Source organism: Dasypus novemcinctus, chromosome 1 (genome assembly GCF_030445035.2).
Source record: "Dasypus novemcinctus isolate mDasNov1 chromosome 1, mDasNov1.1.hap2, whole genome shotgun sequence".
Classification (NCBI taxonomy): Eukaryota; Metazoa; Chordata; class Mammalia; order Cingulata; family Dasypodidae; genus Dasypus; species Dasypus novemcinctus.
In genome coordinates this window covers 90,391,859-90,410,222 of record NC_080673.1, presented here as the reverse complement: position 1 = coordinate 90,410,222, position 18,364 = coordinate 90,391,859, and the positions used below count along the sequence as shown (strand labels likewise).

The window sequence follows — 18,364 nt, the reverse complement described above, 5'->3', positions numbered from 1 at the left end:
AAAGTCTTCCAAATTCTATCTTCCCAGTTCCCATATCCCTCATACCTGTGATAACCATTGTTTTTGGTGTCTTAGGAATCATTTCAGTGTTTTTTATATACAATCAGAGATAGATATATTCTAATTTTATGCCCTTTTTCAGCAAAGGGAGCATACTCTACTATACACAGTAGTCTTACCTTTTCCACTAATAGTAAGTATATCATGGAAATCTCTCCATATTGGTACATTACAATTACATAATATCTTGATAGACATATGAATTATTTTTGGTCTTTTGATGTTAAGAATGAATCCATAATGAACCACATAGGTGCAGGTGTACCTGTAGGAAATATTAATAGGAGAATTTACTGAGACAAAGAAGATAGGCATGTGATTTTAATTAGCCTCTAAAGAATGCCTCTGAGTTTTTCTTTGTTATACCCTTCTATACTACCTTAAATATTTTCCATGAGCATGTATTAACTTCATAATTTAAAAAAGTTATTTAATAATTAAATGATTTGGAAATGAGTCATCATGTCCATATATTTTTTAATTATGGTAGTATGTATATATAACATAAAATTGTCATTAAGTATACAATTCAGTGCCATTGTGTTTTGTAAATTGTTTTTCCATATATCAGAGTTCCTTAAAGTAATGTAGGTGTGTATTTGTTCATTTTCTTCTTTTATTGTTTTCTTTGCTAAACTGGTGCCCTGTAAATTGAACTTTAACAGTTACTTGCTTTTTTCTCCTCAGCTGAAAGCTAGAATTGAAGCTTGCTCCAAAGTGAAAACCAGTGGACTCCTGTGGACAGGGTTAGCACTGCTGTCCGTTCAGGGCGGGGCGCTGGCTTGGCTAACGTGGTGGGTGTACTCCTGGGACATTATGGAGCCAGTTACATACTTCCTCACATTTGCAAATTCCATGGTCTTTTTGGCATACTTTATAGTTACTCGACAGGTGAGTAGTTTGTTAGGAAAATGGTAAATTAGAATATCTTCACAAAGAATTCCTTACCCAAATCAAGCAATAAAGTCAAATTTCTTGAATTAGTGCTATCTGAGTTTGTATAATATAATATATTTTTTGGTAATTTTTTTGTTTTTCATGAAGCTAGAAGGAGACATAGAAACAGAGTAACTATAATGTAGCCTCTGTAGAGAAGTAATTAATACAACTCACAAATTCTTCTGTTGGGATAAATGTATCAATTTATGTTTACACTGTACCCTCATTTATTAAATAAAATTGAATTTGTAATGCAGAACACACAGTAACTTCAGCTTTGTCTCATGGTTATTTTGCCAAATATCTTCCTTTTCCTCTTTTTCCATTCTTCCCTAGTAAGGGTGATTTCTCTTCCTAGCAGCCTGCTTTTGAAACAGCCCTGAAGTAGCAGCTGATCTCAGATGAAACTAAATGTTTTACTTATGTCAACTTATGCATGCTCTGATGGCCACTGTAAATATTATTTTACTCATCTGTCTACATTTGCTTTGGTGTTGCTAAATCAAGCATCTTTCTCACAAAAGCATTATGCTCATCCAATACATGTTCTTTTCTGTTCTTTCTTACTTTTTTTAGGATTATACTTACTCAACAATTAAGAGTAGGCAGTTTCTTCACTTCTTCCATAAGAAATCAAAGCAACAACAATTTGATATGGAGCGATACAACAAGTTAAAAGAAGACCTTAATGAGGTAATCTTATCTAATATCAACCTCAATTGCAGATTTGTACCTATTAGACAAAAATAATAGAATTTTAGGAAGGTGAACACTATAGTAAAGAATTTTGAACTCTCAAATGGCATTTATAAGTTTCTTTTCCCAGTATACACTGCTAAAGTGGAAAATCAGGGTTACCAACCCAAAACTTTGACTTGGGAGCTTGGGCTCTTACAGCTTGTTTCTTGGGCAGTTTCTTACTTTGGCCTCCTGAGTTAATCATTAACTTTTATTAGATGGTGCCTTCTCAGCAACATAACTAGATTTTTTATTTTTCTTAGAAATTTTATAACAAAGTTTTAGGTAAAAAGTGAAAGTATCTTTTGCTCAATGTATGCTCATTTAATAGTAATCATCATATCTTTTGTAGTTTCTAAACTAACCATACCTGAAATAATAAAAAAGAAAAGCTGGACTATATTTATAATCCAAAAATAGAAGATAGGACCCTTTTTATTTTTTAAAATATTTTATTTCATATAACTACTAAGTAGGAAAAATATAATGCTTGTTAAAAAGAAATTTAGTGGATATACTTACCTCTTAATGTTACAATCCAAGAAAGCTAAAGAATGTTCTTGGAGCTAGTTTATAGGAATGGGCATTTAAGATTTAAAATAACGCCTTGTGAAGTATTCTTTTTTTAAGGTAATAAATTTGAGAGTAAAAGGGAAAGTAATAGGTCATGGGTTGCCTTTTTGCTTTTTTATATGAACTGGAAAAAGACATTAAGAAGGGGATAAACAATTTTTTTTAAAAACATAAGGATGAATTAGAAACTATAAACTCATCTTTTAAAAAAGGGTTCATATAAAAACTACAAGCATTTGCCACTTGTAGTTTAAATATTTTTATTGCCCTAGGAAGCGTTACACTTACAGAAATCTTCTCAAGCAGTATGTTAATATCTTTCTCATTCTCTCTGATCACACTTTTTCTTTTTCTCATTGACAGGCTCAGGAATCGTTGAAACATGTGCGCCATTCTCTCTATTTGCGATTGCCAGGAGAGGAACACAATGGCAAGGATTAATCTCATATTTTTAAATGTCATTGACTTTTTCCATTATGTATTGACTTTGCAATGTAGAAACTGGAAGTTTATGGATCTCCTAGTGCATTTCAATTTTACTGTTTAAATCTTTTTTTTAGTTAATAAAAAAAATTCTTGTAAAATACAAGTATTCTTTGAAGTTCTTGCTTGAGTTTTTTTATTTATGGATTTTCATAATTTGAGGTTTAATTTCGGTAAGAAATTGGCATGGCTGCTGCTGCTTCTGTTTGGCTGTTTAGCTAAAAATCCTTGTCAGCCTGTCCCGTAGTGATTCCCTGTGTGAGATGAAATGGACAGTGTGCTTAGCATTCTTTTAGCTTCATTCAGAATCCTCGTCATTAAATTCTTTTTAATACGTAATAGTTGGAAGTAAGATCTTTAGTGTTAAATACAGCTCAAGCTACAAAATGATCATTTTAAAAGTCACTTTATTAACTAGTATTTAAAATAAAACAAAATCTATAGACCTTTATAATATATTGTCAGCTGCTATTCTAGATACTTTACATATATATTATTTTTATTCCCTTTCTTATGATGAAGAAACTGAGCCCTAGAAAGGTTAAATAATTTGCCAGCATAAATCATTGTAAATTTACAACTAGTGGCATTCAGTAAACTATCCAAGAGATCACTGTTTTCATTATTTGATGATGAGGCAGGCATAAATGGTAATGATGATACCCTGATGTTAGAGATTTGCTTTTTTAAAAAACCCAACCAAACAAAAGGCCTACCAGTTGCATGGTATATATATATAGTTTAATCAAATCACATTCAAACTTTCTTTATCTTAAACCTCGGTTTCTTCATTATAAAAATAGGATACTTGCTGGGTTTTTTTTTTGTTTGTTTGTTTTGTTTTTTTGCTGTTTTCATTAATGTCTCTGAAATACAGAGATTCTGAATTATCAATATATTAGTATTACTGAGCTAAGAAAATGCCCCAATATATTTTTATGTTTTTCATAAGGTTTTGAAATCGTGACTGGACTTAAGACTACATTTTGTTAATTAGGAATGTTCTGCCTTTAATGAACTCTATTCCCAAGAGAACGACAGAACCATGAGTATAAAAAAAGTTAAGGAAGTCAGGTGGAATTTGGAATGAGGGAAAGTATTTCAGGCAGGGAAAACATAACATGGGAAGAAAAGTCCTGAAGAGTAGGTCCTAGTGTGTAATTGTGAGATATTTCCCTACAGCAGAGGATATACAATGAAGAAAAGTAGATTTATTGATTGGAACTGGGAGGCTGGGATCAGAATTCTGGATTTAACATGGAAAACATAAGCAGAGTGAAATTGACGGTGTGGATTGAAAATCAGCTTATTGTAGAAAGTAGGCTGTGGGATCAGGCAGATCCTGTCACTTATTAACCAAGACACTCGGCAATTAACCTGACCTCTCCTCATCAAAATAATTATAAAATAATACCATTGACCTTACTGAGAATGAGATAAAACACTTTGAACAGTGCCTGACCTAGGGCAGATATTCAGCACTTGAATATAAGTGCCAGGAGGACAGAGTATCTTCTGCTTTGTTCACTGATGTGCCAGGCCCATTCTAGGCGCCCAAAAACGGTAGGTAAAAGGCCTGTATATTTTCAGGGATTAACGTTCTAGACTAGGGAGAGTGGAAAGGATGGCTACTGAATTGAAACGATCTAAAGGAAATTCTGGAACATGAGGTAATCTAGAGCAGGCATCAGCAAATTAACACCAGCACCTGTTTATATAAAAAGCCTGGCCTGCAAACACTATCATATTTACTGACTCTTTACAGAAAAAATTTTGCTGCCTTCTGAACTAGAATAGGAAGGACAGTTATCAAAGACTACTACTTTAGGGCTTCAGAAATGAGTCATATGAAAAATAAACTAACTCGTAAGAAACATAGCTTCTTTTGATTTTTCTCTTCCCACTTGACAAGTTAAAATCCAAGAGTAATTCTTGTTCTCCAAAGGACCTGCACGTAGGTCATATTATAGTTTATGACCAGTGAAACTGATTTCTGAGTATACAGGGGATAAAAGCTCAGTGATAAGATGCAGGACACTCCAACCTTTTTATATTTAAACAGTTATCTTTCCAAATGGGATATGTCATTTAGGCTAAAGCTTTATACATCAGTTATTTAAAGACATGAACAGCTTATAATCTTTCAAGTGCCCAGTTATGTTTAAGGCCAAACAAATTAGAACCCAAATTAAAGGAATATAATCATATTATACGTTTATTTTTATTACAAAAGCATTTGTCTTATTCTGAGACAACTGTCACACACAAAATTCAGTTGTGTCCCTATTGCTTACACAGCTTTCATAGCCCACATCTCTGGGCACCAATGTTACTGCCTCTGATTAAGAGTATTTTAATCCAATAAACCCTTTGATGATATTCAAGAAAACTATTTTTTTTTCTTTTTAAAATTATTCTTAGGGCTTTTCAATAACATAAGCTAATTTCTCTTAGGTACCAGAATTGTGTCATCTTTGCTTAGGGGGCCAGGCAAATGTTCATTCAGTGAACTGAAAAGCATTTTTGTAGTCATTAGCTCTTAAAAGTAGAGCCTAGGGAGATGGCAAGGCCTGTGGTGCCTTTACTGGTCGGGGGTTAGGATTAAAGAAAGGGGAAAATATTCTGCTTCTAGTGAACCCCCCCAGCCATAACTACAAAAAAGGTATAAATGTCCCACTAACCATAAAGTATATACTGGCACTCTTTAAATTGGAGTTGAAACAACATATGCCAACTATTGCTTTTGAATTAACAATCCACAAGTTTCACTTATCAAAGCCCCAACATTTAATAACCATTTTAGCCTCTAGAGTGTTAGTAACAATATTACTCAAATTTTATATATTATTGAGAGTTGAATTTTAAAAGTAACATCTATTCCATTAACATGGTCTATGAGTGAAACGGATAACTGCTAGACAGTGTGTAGTAACTTAAATGGAAGATGATGACAGAAGCAGATTTTGCAGGTGTTTAGCTTTATTGGCCAAGAATTCTATTTTATAGTTCATCTTCCGCATGCCACTTAATAGTTCTTAAAGGCTGATTTTTTTTTTTAAGTAGGAGTTAAAGTTTTATACCAAATGTGATAATTCCTATGTAGATGAATTATTGAACACTTACAAGCCAAGTAAAAACAAGTCTACTACAAATTACACAAATAAGAAGTGAATTAGAAAAGTTTAATAAAACATGAACTCCAAATATTTTATTAAGGGAAGGCAATTATCTAATAACTGGGTTTCTAAAACCTTTAAAAACATTATAAAATAAACTTCAATTTTAAAATGTCACAAAGTACAGTTAAATTAGCCAGATATTTTGGGCAACCATACAGTTTACTATAAAAATCAATTACCAGTTCACAATTATTACTATACACTTATTGTTCATGTATGTTTATTTGAGTCATATTACTTCAATAAGTTTTTTTTTTAAATCAGAAAAAAAATCAATTATCAAAGCTTGTAGAATTTTATTTATGGTAATTCCCTGAGGTTTTCTGTTTATCCATGTACCAAACCTTTCACCATGTCCAACATGAACTATTAAAAAAAAGTAGTTCTCTGCTAGACATTAAATCTTAAAACATATTACACCGCTGGACTATAAGCTTAAACCTAGTGATTCTTATTTATAATTTAAAAGAAACGAAATATATTTTGAATACAGATGCAAAAAAAAACAAAACAGCCCCTATCATTTAGATTTTGGAAAGAAATGCAGCTTTTTCGTTAGCATTGAGGCAAAACAGGGAACCTGCTTCTTTCCAATTGCACTTGGGTCTTTGCAAAAGTCCACTCGACGCTGAGAAACTTTCCTATTCACAAGAGTAAGGAGTTCTGTGAACTCTAAGGAGGAGCCATATTTTCCCAACATCTCACACAAATCTTGAATGTACCAGGAGCCGTTCACAGTTTCCCGGTGAGAATAATAGCCTAAAAAAGATAAAAAGAGGAAAAACCCCACTTAAGTTTACTGGCTTTCAATTACTGTGCCTGAAAAACACCTTTATAATTCAGTTACAGAAGTTTATGTTCTCAAAAATCCCTGGGGAAGACTAAATGCATCCATGATATGTTTTTTTTTTTAAACAAATCAATTTTATTGATACATAATAAAGCATAAATCCATCCAAAGTGTATAATCAAGGGTATTCGGTATAATCACATAGTTATGTACCCATCACTCCAATCATTCCTAGAGCATTTTCATTACTCCAGCAATAATACTAATAAACAAAAACCAACCAACCACCCAAACAAAACTCATCACCTCTCAATCTCTCTATGCTTCCCTGCCACACATAGCCACCATTTCCTTCTCTCTAGTTTATTTGTATTTATATTTTATAAAAACAGTCATATATGCAATACATAATATGGTTTTTAAACTGTTTCTCCAACTGTCAACTATTCTCATGTGGGTAAAGGGATCAGAATTCTCTATATTGCCCCCATTTCCTAAAACTTCCCAAGATGGTAGCCAGGTGATGGTTTTGAGAGACGATTTTTTCAGAAGTAAAAATTATTTATTCTAAAAGCAAAGGAAACTCATAAAAATATTTCTCAGCAAAGCTTCCCATGAGGGAAGTGGGTGTGGCTCAACCACTTGGGCGCCTGCCTACCACATGGGAGGTCCTGGATTCAGGTCCAGATGCCTCCTAAAGAAAATGAGCGGATGCCACAAGCTAGGCGCTGCAATGAGCTAGACGCCGCACCCACTGCAATAAGCAGATACCTAAATAGCAGATGACACAAGCCAATAGACGTTGCAGCCCACAGGGAGCAGATGTGGCTCAGGCTGTTGGGCACTCGCCTCCCATGTGGGAGGTCCTGGGTTCGGTTTCTGGTGCCTCCTGGAGAAGGTGAGCAAACAGTGAACTAACAGAAAACTATGTGGGGGAGGGGGGAAATGTGGGGTGGAAACTTCCTATAAGTATTATCACAATGATACTATCACTGTCAGTATTTGATAGCAGGCTGCTAATATTTAATATACTTAGACCTGTTTTACCTAATAGGTCTCAGGAATGATTTTTCTATAAGGTTTTTTACACTTTCGTTTATCTCTCTGAATTGTAATCAAGGAAATTCATTCTAAGCCTGTGAGCTTCAGGACAGAATCACTATGTTCCAACATGAAGATGTGACCCAAATCAATGGAAGGTAAAACTTAGGAAACTTAGCCAAAGAGCCAATTATATGTTAGCATTAAAACACCAACACACCTTCTGCAACAGAGTAACACATCAGAAAGTCTGCTCCAGCAGGCAGTGTATAAACTGAGGCTGCATCCACCTCAGTTACGTTGGCTTCCAGTTTGTCTGTCTGATGGTCCACTACATCCAAAGGAATGACTGGCACGTCATGCTGGCTTCCCCGACAAGCCTGCAAGAGGAGAAAATAAACTACCTTCTTTACCTATTGTTTCCTTCCCAATGTTCAATGTTTACAGTGAACGTACAAGGCACATCAACAGGAACTACCTTACAGGCACTTCAAAAACAATGCATTCAGGTTAGGGGATACTAAAGCTGACAAAGTTGCTCCCCTACTATTTTTTTTTATCCCCTCCCCCCCCATTTGTTGTGTGTTCTTCTGTGTCTGTTTGCATTCTCGGCGGCACTGGGAATCTAAATCTCTTTTTTGTTGTATCATCTTGCTGTGACAGCTCTCAGTGTTTGGGGCGCCACTCCTGGGCAGGCTGCACTTTTTTCATGCAGGGCAACTCTCCATGTGGGGTGCACTCCTTGCACGTGCAGCTCCCCTATGCGGAGGACACCCCTGCGTGGCATAGCACTCCTTGTGCGCATGAGCACTGTGCATGGGCCAGCTCACCAACACAGGTCAGGAGGCCCTGGGTTTGAACCCTGGACCTCCTATGTGGTAGGCAGACGCTCTATCAGTTGAGCCACATCCACTTCCTCCTATTTTTACTTAAGGTTAAAAAAAAATTGGCATCCTTAACTACACACCAAATATGGTGGTTGAAAAACACTGGAGGAGGAGCAAGTGCCTGTGGTTTACTTATGGATTAACCACCGCCCACAGCACCAAGCATCACCCTCTTTTGAAGGCTACAGTATTTACCTAAGTGTTTCTATTTAATCAGAAAATAGGTTTCCAGATTGGATTTTGTTTGCCTGGTTCTGCCATTAATTGTTAAAGGTCAAAAGTACTGCATGACTGAAGAAGATAACTATCTGTGCCTTCCTCCATTTGCTCCTTTAAAGTGAGGTCTCAAGATTCTTATCTATAATACTGACTTCAACAGAGGCTAACATTAATTTCCACTCTTAAGTGACCTAATACATTTTTGTTGTATCATTATAAGTGCATCAATTGGTTTATTTGGTTAATTAAAGAATCACAAGCTTCAAAAGAAATAAAACCCACATGATTTCAAAGTTATCAAATAAACAGAAGATCCCTAATATCTCATTTTTTACAGGGAGCCTTTAATCTTATTTAGTATTATCAGGCTTATTTTCAAGCCTTATTTTCCACCATCTTTCCTAAATACAATATTGAGCACCTGTAACTCAATGAAACCACTGGCCAAATCAATAGCAGTAAGAATAAGAGCTGCCCTGTACTGAAGGCTTACCATGTGCCAACGCTCTAAGGGCTTTTCATTCATTAGGTGGTTTTATCCTCACAACAACCTCATGAGGTGGTTGCCATTGCTACTCACACTTCACAGATGAAGAATATGATGTATAGAGAGAGTAACTTGCCAAACATTTCCCTCCTTTTGGGCTATCTTCCCATAGTACTGCATTCATTATTTCTAATTTTGTTGTGCTTGACAGTGTTGGTCATTCTCTTTTCCATGAAATAATCATCTGCCGTTATTATTTTCTGATTTTCTCCTCTTTCTTTGGACCATCCTCTGTTGTATCTTTTTTCCTCTGCTTATTCCTCATTGGCGTCCCTCAGTTTTTGTTTTATACTCATTTGTCAGGCTATACTCTACATGAGTGAACCACTCTGCTCCCATGGTTTCTATTACCGTACATCTCCTGGTTACTCCCAAATTTATTTCTTCAGCTCAGGCCTCTTGTCTTAGATTCTAGACCTGTATCTCCCAGTGCATGTCCCATAAACCCTCCATGCTATTGTCCAAACCAAAAACTAAACAATCATCCTTTATTTTTATTTTTTATTTTTAAAGATTTATTTATTTAATTTCCCCCCCTCCCCTGGTTGTCTGTTCTTGGTGTCTATTTGCTGCATCTTGTTTCTTTGTCCGCGTCTGTTGTCGTCAGCGGCACGGGAAGTGTGGGCGGCGCCATTCCTGGGCAGGCTGCTCTTTCTTTTCACGCTGGGCGGCTTTCCTCACGGGCGCACTCCTTGCGTGTGGGGCTCCCCCACACGGGGAACACCCTTGTGTGGCACGGCATTCCTTGCGCGCCATCAGCACTGCGCATGGCCAGCTCCACACGGGTCAAGGATGCCCGGGATTTGAACCGCGGACCTCCCATATGGTAGACGGATGCCCTAACCACTGGGCCAAAGTCCATTTCCCATAAACAATCATCCTTTAAATCTCCTTTTTTTGTTACAGCCTACCAGTAAGAGATGACATACTAATCATGGAAATACAGAATCGCAGCACTGTACGTTAGGAATTAGTTTCTTTTTCGTTCAAAATCTCATGAGCCAAACAATGTGTGTTATTCTGGCCAAAAAAAATATTTTTAGCTGTAATACCAATTTGGCAAGGGGGAAACTGCATCTTAGCTTAAGGGAAAATGTGAATGGGATGAGGCAAAACTAGGACTAGACCTATGATTTCCTGCATTTTCCCACTGACTTACATGTTCCCAAGCTTAACAAAGAACCGAGCTTAATCTGAACAGGCTGCCTTTTGCAAAACACTCTTAATTCAGCAGTTGCCATCTCTGGTACCAGGGTCTACCTTGACCCCATTCAGGCTCAGCCTTGACAGGCTGGACCAGAGATTATAGCACATTGGCGATTTTTTTAGTCACTTCAAACGTAATCCAAGTTTGGTAGTTCTGTGTTGGCCAGTACTCAAAAAAGGGTCTTTCCAATTACTGGAGGAAGTTACTTTCAAAATTGCTTCAGTCCTTTATAATCACAAGAACCATGGACTTTAAAGGTGATAACATAACCGGTCTTACCTGAATGATAAATATCTTGGGTTTTCCAACCAGGCTCTGACACTTGTCTCCTTTGAACAAGCCAGTCAATGTCTGAATTTCAATTTTAGCATCATATGCATAAATGTGATTGCCTTCCCCATGGCTCAGGAACACACATACTAAGCAATCGGCATCTATGTGGCTAGAGGTTGACACTATAAAGGACCCCCAAAAGGTTCATAAAGAAATGAAAATAAGATGCTTGTTAACAACTACACAGAAAAACTCAATTACTAATACATATATAAAGTCATAGACATATGATTGGGGGAAGGGGAGAAATTTTATTACAAGTGTAAAACCCAACTTATTTTATCTTTAGTCAAGCAGGATAATTTATACCACACTGTGTCTAGTCTTTAAATATCCAATTTATTGAAGTTCAAAGTAATAGAGTGGCCAAAGTTCACTAGCTTTTCTAAAACAGAGTAATGACATGGAAAACATAAAAGGGATTTTCACGGGAAACCCCCTTCCAGATCTGAGTTGCTTTGGCAATAAATTAAATGGTTCTCTGAATCAGCAGAGAGCTTCTCAGAGCAGAGACTAGAAAGACCCAGAAACAATTACTCAGCAGCCCCCTATGTATATAACACTTCCAGAAGAGTATTAAGACATGAGGAAGATACACTCCAAAGTATGAGCAAAACAGAAAAGCTGGGAAGCAGCCAATTAAAATGGAAATGATTTACAGATTAAAGAAGGGCTCTGAAGAAAGTTTTAAATATGCAAATATCATAATAGTCTATTGGCAAAGGACTTTAAAATCTATGGCATGAAGAGATTATTATGATAAATTGTATTATATTATTATACCTATTGCAAGGTGATATGAAAATTAAAAGACAGTATATGTATATCAACACTCTTTTGAAGCCAATGAAAATCTGGAATATAGAGGGGTATGGAAATTATGGATTGCCCAGAACCTATAGTATTTGCATTTTAGACATGTAATGCTAAAGTACCTTAGAAATGTACTTCTGGTCATTTCTAGGGTAGTAGATTATAATTAGTGATATGCTAAATGTATACTCTGGAGGCACAATACTTTGCAAGGGTCTCTAAATCTGGTGGATAACAAGCAGAGATGCACAAAGTCTATAGCCCATGCTAAAGTAAGATTTTTTTTTTTGCAACAGAGTGAATTATTTGTACCTATTTTTACAGAGAGGATAACCAGAGTACTCAGTCCCATCAGAGGATGATGAATTTAGTAAGAAAACTACATACCCTCATGAATTTTGAGCATTAGTTCTTCTGCTTTAAGATCGTCAAAGCATTTCACTTCAAATCCTAGATCTGAAAGCCTGGTGACATATTAAATTGGTATTAGCTTAGGAGCTTTTCAACTTTGTCAAATACCACTTTATGAGAAATCAATATACATTTTTATGATCTAGGAATTTACTTTTCTTTAAAAGGAAAGAGGAAAAAATCTAATAATGATGGTTTTCCTTGATCACCCATGATAAAGAAAGGATTTAATCATGAGAGCCAGTTCTATTTAGAATATCCTCATCTGCCATACAAACATGTTAGAAACAATGCAAAACCCGTTAACACTTAAAAGAACAGGGTAAGGAAGAAAGAACTTCCGGCAAGTTCTTAAAGGAGTCCACTCCAGTGAGGCCCAACCTCAAGTACTCTGGCTCTTTCTTTTATCTCAGCATTGCTAACAGTTTGATAAGTAATTCTGTGACCACTTAAATATCTCTTCTCAACATGTAGATACAACTACTACCTGCGTCTGAGACTGTCTCTGTCTGCAGTGGTGCCCCGCCTCTCCGGCAGTGTTAACTGCCAGAAGAACCTCTCATGATTGAAGATTAAAGCTAGTCCTCTCCTCCTGTGGTCCATTTTGTACTTTTCAGCTGGATCAAAAGTTTCCCTGTTAATGAAAAGTTTTAAAAAGCAATCACTTCCAGTCTTCCAAATAGTGAGCTCCTGTGAGACAAAGGTCAATGGGTAGAGTAAACAGAAGTCTGCTACTTCCTCTTGTCTCCTTTGCCAGGCTCACTGGGAAAGCCTTGCCGCCATACGGGTAGAGAAAGTCCTGAAATACTTCTGTTCTAGCTGATAAACAGCTGCTGTCCTGAACACCCACCCTCAACCCTTCAAAATCTCTGCCTTTATCCCTCATCACAGGACCCCTGAACCAAGGACAAAGGCCTGGCTGGCCTGGGCCCCAGCTCTAGCTCTAGGGCCTATGCCATACCAATTAGTAAATATTTTGGGCATCTCTCCAGGCCCTCAGACAACCAGGGGCAGCAATTAACCTGCTCATCTACAAATCAACCCCCCAAAAGCACAAATGTGACATACTTAGTTCTACTCTCCAGCTCTCAGTCACATTCTTGCTTTGGTTTCATGACCCTCTGCTGTTACCACCACAGAAAAGATGTTTATTAGAAAGGACATATTTTTACCTTTCATAAAATGCATCTGTTTCTGTCATGTTTTCTTCCTCACCTATTAAAAAAAAAAAGTTTGAGTTTTGTTAATTCTTTTACTTTCTGATTTAGGGATGTAAAAACATAGCAGGAACTCCAAGACAATTCTGTTTTGGTGAATGTAAAAGCTGAGGCCTAAACTAATGGTAAATGTTAATAAGAGAAAACTGCATGTGCAGAGTGTATATGAGAACTCTATTTTCTGTATGATTGTCCTGTAAATCTATAGCTGCTCTTAAAAAAGAAAAACAACAACTACAATGAGATACCACTTCACATCCACAAGGATGGCTGTTATTAAAAAAAGAAAAGAAAGTAATAAGTGTTGACAAGGATGTGGAGAAATAGGAACCCTCACAATTGCTGGGGGGAATATAAAATGGGATAGCTGCTGTGGAAAACAGCACAGTTTGGCAGTTCCTCAGAGAGTGAAACTTAGGGAAGCAGACTTGCCCAATGGTTAGGGTGTCCGCCTACCACATGGGAGGTCCGCGGTTCAAACCCCAGGCCACCCTGACCTGTGTGGAGCTGGCCCATGCGCAGAGCTGATGGGCGCAAGGAGTGCCCTGCCATTTAGGGGTGCCCCCTGCATAGGGGAGCCCCACGCGCAAGGAGTACGCACCGTAAGGAGAGCCGCCCAGCGTGAAACAAAGTGCAGCCTGCCCATGAATGGTGCTGCACACACGGAGAGCTGACACAACAAGATGATGCAACAAAAAGAAACACAGATTCCTGGTGCCGCTGATAAGGACAGAAGCGGTCACAGAAGAACACAGGGCGAATGGACACAGAGAGCAGACAACTGGGGGCTGGGGGGTAGGGAGAGAAATTTGAAAAAAAAAAAAGGAAAAAAAAAACGTGAAACTTTGAACTACCATAGAACAGTGTATCATATGACCAGGAATCCTACTTCTAGGATATACCGGAAAGAACTGAAAGTAAGGATTTGGACAGATATTTATATATGGATGTTCATAACAGCGTCACTCACAATAGTCAAAAAGTGGACGTAACCCAAATGTCCAACAGACAAATGGTAAACAAATTGTGGCATACCCATACAATAGAATATTATTCTGCCACAAAAAGAAATAAGTATTGATAAACCTTGAAGATATCATGTTGAGTGAAACAAGCCAGACATGAAAGGACAAATATTGTATGGTTCACTTATATGAAGTACTCAGAATAAGCAAATTCATGGCAGAAAGCAGATCAGTGGTTACAAGGGGTAGGGTGGAGGGGCAATGGGAAGTTATTGTTTAAGGGTAAGTTTCTGTTTGGGATGATGAAAATGTTCTGGAAATAGATAGTGGTGAAAGTTGCACAATAATGTCAAATGTACTTAATATCACAGAATTGTTAACTTCAGATTTCCTTCAGAGGCAACTACAACTAAAGAGAAAGCTCTTGAATCTGACCTGTGTCCTGGGTAATCGCAGTAACCCTGCTAAGTCCCTCTCCACAACACTGCTCTATGGAGGCATTCCATGGATTTACACTCCTTCCATTTTCAAAAGACATCCACGATTGACCTTATTTTGATAATATCACCTCTTTATATTTAAGACAATTATACTTCAAAGAAGTAGAATAACTTCAAACTAAACACATTAAATCTACATGTCTGAAAGCCAGTTATCCCCTCAGTCTCAAAAAATCTCCTGCACATCATGGAAAGCTCTGAGTGTTCCTTGGTGAGAAAATGGTAGCAGACCCAGTAGGCTCACCCTCTAGCTTTTGTACCACATTGGTTGTTGAGCCTAAGACAACTCAAGGTGTGCCTGACAGGAATGTGTCAAATTGCTACTCACTCAAGTCCTAGAGGGTGAAAGCACTGGAGATGTCTGCTTGACTGGGTCTTTACAAGTGCCAGTATTTCATAGTCACAGAGGAGCTTCACAATTCTTCCTGGCTAGCTATAATTTAAGGTGTGAATTTGGACTGTCTCTAATAGTACTCTCACCTACTCAAGATAATTTGTTTAAAATGACATTCCATTTAAAATTTACACAGATATGGCATTCTCAGTGAGGATTTCTTTCTTTCTTTCTTTAAATACTATGGATGTAGAAACCGGACTCTAGAAACTTTGTTTCTGATCCTGGCTGGCAATAACCTTCACCCACTCAAACCTACCTGAACTTCAAGTTCCTCTTCTGTAAAATAAAGGAAGAACTCTATTTTAGTTGTTTGTATTTATTTATTTTTTTTTGAGGTACCAGGGACAGGGAATTGAACCTGGGACTTTGCATGTGGGAAGCTGGTGCTCAACCACTGATCCACATTGGCTTCCTTGTGTTGGGTTTTTTGTTTATTTTGCTCATTGTTTGTTTTTGTTTTTTTCAGAAGGCACCAGGAACTGAACCTGGGACCTCCCATGTGGGAGGTGGGGACTCAATCATTTGAGCCACATCTGCTCTCTCTACTTCTAAAATTCTAACATAAATGTGCATCCTGCAGCACTAACTAGAAAGCAGGTCCAGCTGCCATTTTAACAAATGTCGAATCAGAACAGAAAGCCAAGGAGACAGACTTTAGAACTTAAGTCCCAAGAGTGATCGAAGGTTGATAAACTTCATCTACAGATTCTAGAGAAAATAGAACAGCATCGTGACTACTGTCTGGCCACCCTGAGCTGTAGGAGTCAAGCAGAGATCCCCTCAGGAAGGATGCATTTTAACAAACACCGCTGTACTGCATGAACTGGCTAAAACTGTAAATGGCATTGTTGCCATAGAGAAAAACCATCTATTTATCAAAAATGCTGCCTGTTATTAAACCTGGTTTTTGGCCTCTTCTCACTTCTCCTTGCCTCTGGCTTAAGAACTTTGACTTTCTACCATAACGTACCATCGCTTCTTTGTTCCTTAATCAAGTTGAACTTTTATAAAACCCATCACTCCTTTCCCCCCTCACCTGATTTGATAATTTCTCCAGATAATCCTACCAGCTACCATTCCTTGGTGGTCCGGCATTTAAGGTAATTCCACTCAGCTCCACAACGCCCATGAGACAGGAATGAAAACACAGGGCCAGGCGTGTCCAAGCTCAGAGCAGTGAAGCCGGCACTGGAAGCCAGACGGGCCTGTAGATTCCAAAGCCTGAACCCCCAGTCACCATGCTACACCTTCTCTCACGAGAGAGAATCCAGTCACCTTTCTAAACTAAAAGTTCATTTCTCCAAAATTCTTCAGTACTTAAAACGGTCATTCTCTTCATTTACTGCTCTATCTATGAAAATGGACACATATTCCCTATCAAAGATCTGTTTAGGAACCCCATTTTTAATAACCCATGTCCGGCCTGGAGCAAACTCTGGCAAGGGGTGGGGGGTGTGGGGTGCAGGAAAAGAAAGGGAGCAGCCAATGAAGAAAGAATGAACGGCGGGAGCGGGGAAGCAGTGACCACTGCCCGGGCTGCGCACCGCTGAGCCGCTTTTCCAAAGCAGGAACGGGCCTGGGCGCTGCACCGCCCGCCCCGGCGGGGCCTCTCCCACTAAGACCGGAGTGACTTCTACGCCTCGCCTCCGCAGCAAGGCTTGCTTCAAGCAGCGAAGAAGAGAACGCTCTGAAACAAAAGCGCTTTGAAGTCGACTGTTAGCGTCTCTTCTTCTAAGGCTCATGCTTGAGTGTTCTAAATTTTACTGATAATACAATTACTAAGGGACAGGAACAACGCTCTGTAAGTTGATTACTTTGTAGAGAAAAAGTTACTGTAGTTTCAACTCAAATCAACAAAAATTGGCAGGTTTCCTGGACGCAGGACACGTTAGCTTGGGAGGTAGTATATGCCACCCAGGCCTGGCTGCTGCCTCCCGTTCAAGCGCGGGAATCCGTATTCCAGGGGCCTCTGCCGGGCCCTCCCGGAGGCCGCCTATGCCTCCATTATCACTTTACACAACTACTTCTTTTTATTTTTTTTTACTTATTAGTAGGAAAATGAAACAAGACACACCCTACAAAGTCAGCTTCTCCTATGACAGGGCGCGGGCACGCACGGCGCGGCCGGGGCAGCCTTGGGAAGTTTAAACGCCCCGACGCCTGCAAACAGCGGCGCCGCGAGCAACAGGCGGGAGGGCCCGGCCCCGCGGGCCTCGGGGCGCGCGGCTCCTGGCCTGTGCTCCTGCCCTCGAAAGCCAAGTTCCCCTTCGCCGGACCTGAGCGCTTCCCCCGAAGCCCGCAACTTCTGGCTCGGGTCTCGCAAACCCGTGGAACGAGCCCACCCGAGCGCGCGCCCGCCCCCCGCCTACCCGCGGCCGCCCCCGGACCCCAGCCCGCCCCCGGCGCCCCCAGCCCGCCCCCCGCCTACCCGCCCCGCCCGCGGCCGCCCCCGGCCCCCAGCCCGCCCCCCGCCTACCCGCCCCGCCCGCGGCCGCCCCCGGCCCCCAGCCCGCCCCCGGCCCCCAGCCCGCCCCCGCCTACCCGCAGGCCGAGCGCCGAGGCCCCGCGGCGCCGCGCTCATCTCCGCAGAGCACCGAGGGGGCGCCCGGGCCGCGCAGCTTCCTGCAACCCGGGCCGCAGCCCCCGCCCCTTCCTCCTCCGCCCCCGCCCCCGCCCTCGCCCCCCGCCCGCCGCGTCCCAGCTGCCGCCCGGGCACGGCTACCTGGCTACCTGCTGGGCCAGCTGCGGCTCGTCCCGCCACGCCGCCCGGCCCTAGACGCCCGTGGTGCCCCGGGCCGCGCTTCCTGCTAAAGCGCCTGCCTCTCGCTCTGGAGCTCCCGGGTGCCAGAGCCCCGGGGATCGAGAGAGGCGACGCCCTCCGATCCGCCCTGGCGTGTGCAGCGAGGAACCGCGCCTTGGGGAGATGCAAGTTGCCACCCAGGATAAACCGTGGCCCCAGTGTGGGAGCCCGAAGCAACCTACTTTCCCTCTTTAGTTTGTATTTTCTTAGTTTATTTATGCCAAGTACATATCTAAGTTCCTTTTCTTACTTCTTGTTTTTTTAA

At 40.0% G+C, this 18,364-nt stretch overlaps 2 protein-coding genes across 7 annotated transcripts in view; one reads left to right on the top strand and one right to left on the bottom strand.

Annotated features, from left to right (window-relative positions):
* The window catches only part of MCUB (mitochondrial calcium uniporter dominant negative subunit beta), a 98,401-nt gene extending 95,499 nt beyond the window's left edge, over nt 1-2,902 (top strand). For both annotated transcript variants that reach the window (XM_004476176.5, XM_012518687.4), the window contains exons 6-8: nt 748-951; nt 1,576-1,692; nt 2,674-2,902. In XM_004476176.5, the coding sequence (XP_004476233.1) occupies nt 748-951; nt 1,576-1,692; nt 2,674-2,751 (399 nt within the window). In that variant the 3' untranslated portion in view covers nt 2,752-2,902. The remainder of the gene's footprint in view (nt 1-747; nt 952-1,575; nt 1,693-2,673) is intronic.
* Nucleotides 2,903-5,954: 3,052 nt separating this feature from the next.
* CASP6 (caspase 6) lies at nt 5,955-18,134 on the bottom strand. Of its 5 annotated transcripts, none has more exons than XM_071215117.1 (7): nt 18,030-18,134; nt 13,393-13,435; nt 12,708-12,854; nt 12,197-12,273; nt 10,943-11,118; nt 8,024-8,183; nt 5,955-6,731 (listed from the first exon to the last, which is right to left on the bottom strand). In XM_071215117.1, exons 2-7 carry the CDS (start codon nt 13,419-13,421, stop codon nt 6,493-6,495), a joined length of 828 nt encoding a protein of 275 aa, XP_071071218.1. In that variant the 5' UTR covers nt 13,422-13,435; nt 18,030-18,134; the 3' UTR covers nt 5,955-6,492. The 5 variants fall into 5 exon arrangements, with proteins under 5 accessions (XP_071071218.1, XP_004476230.1, XP_004476229.1 ...); XM_004476173.5 differs by having other exon boundaries at nt 18,022-18,131; XM_004476172.4 differs by lacking the exon at nt 18,030-18,134 and adding an exon at nt 17,841-17,937.
* Between the last annotated feature and the right edge of the window lie 230 nt (nt 18,135-18,364).

Excerpts from the sequence above, each read along its gene's own strand:
- CASP6 (XM_004476172.4), bottom strand. The coding sequence starts at position 17,880 with ATGAGCGCGGCGCCGCGGGGCCTCGGCGCTCGGCCTGCGG. Across the intron at positions 12,274-12,707 it reads AGAGACAGTCTCAGACGCAG|GCTTTCAGATCTAGGATTTG; the intron begins GTAGTAGTTGTA and ends ATATGTCACCAG. Across the intron at positions 11,119-12,196 it reads AATGCTCAAAATTCATGAGG|TGTCAACCTCTAGCCACATA; the intron begins GTATGTAGTTTT and ends GGTCCTTTATAG.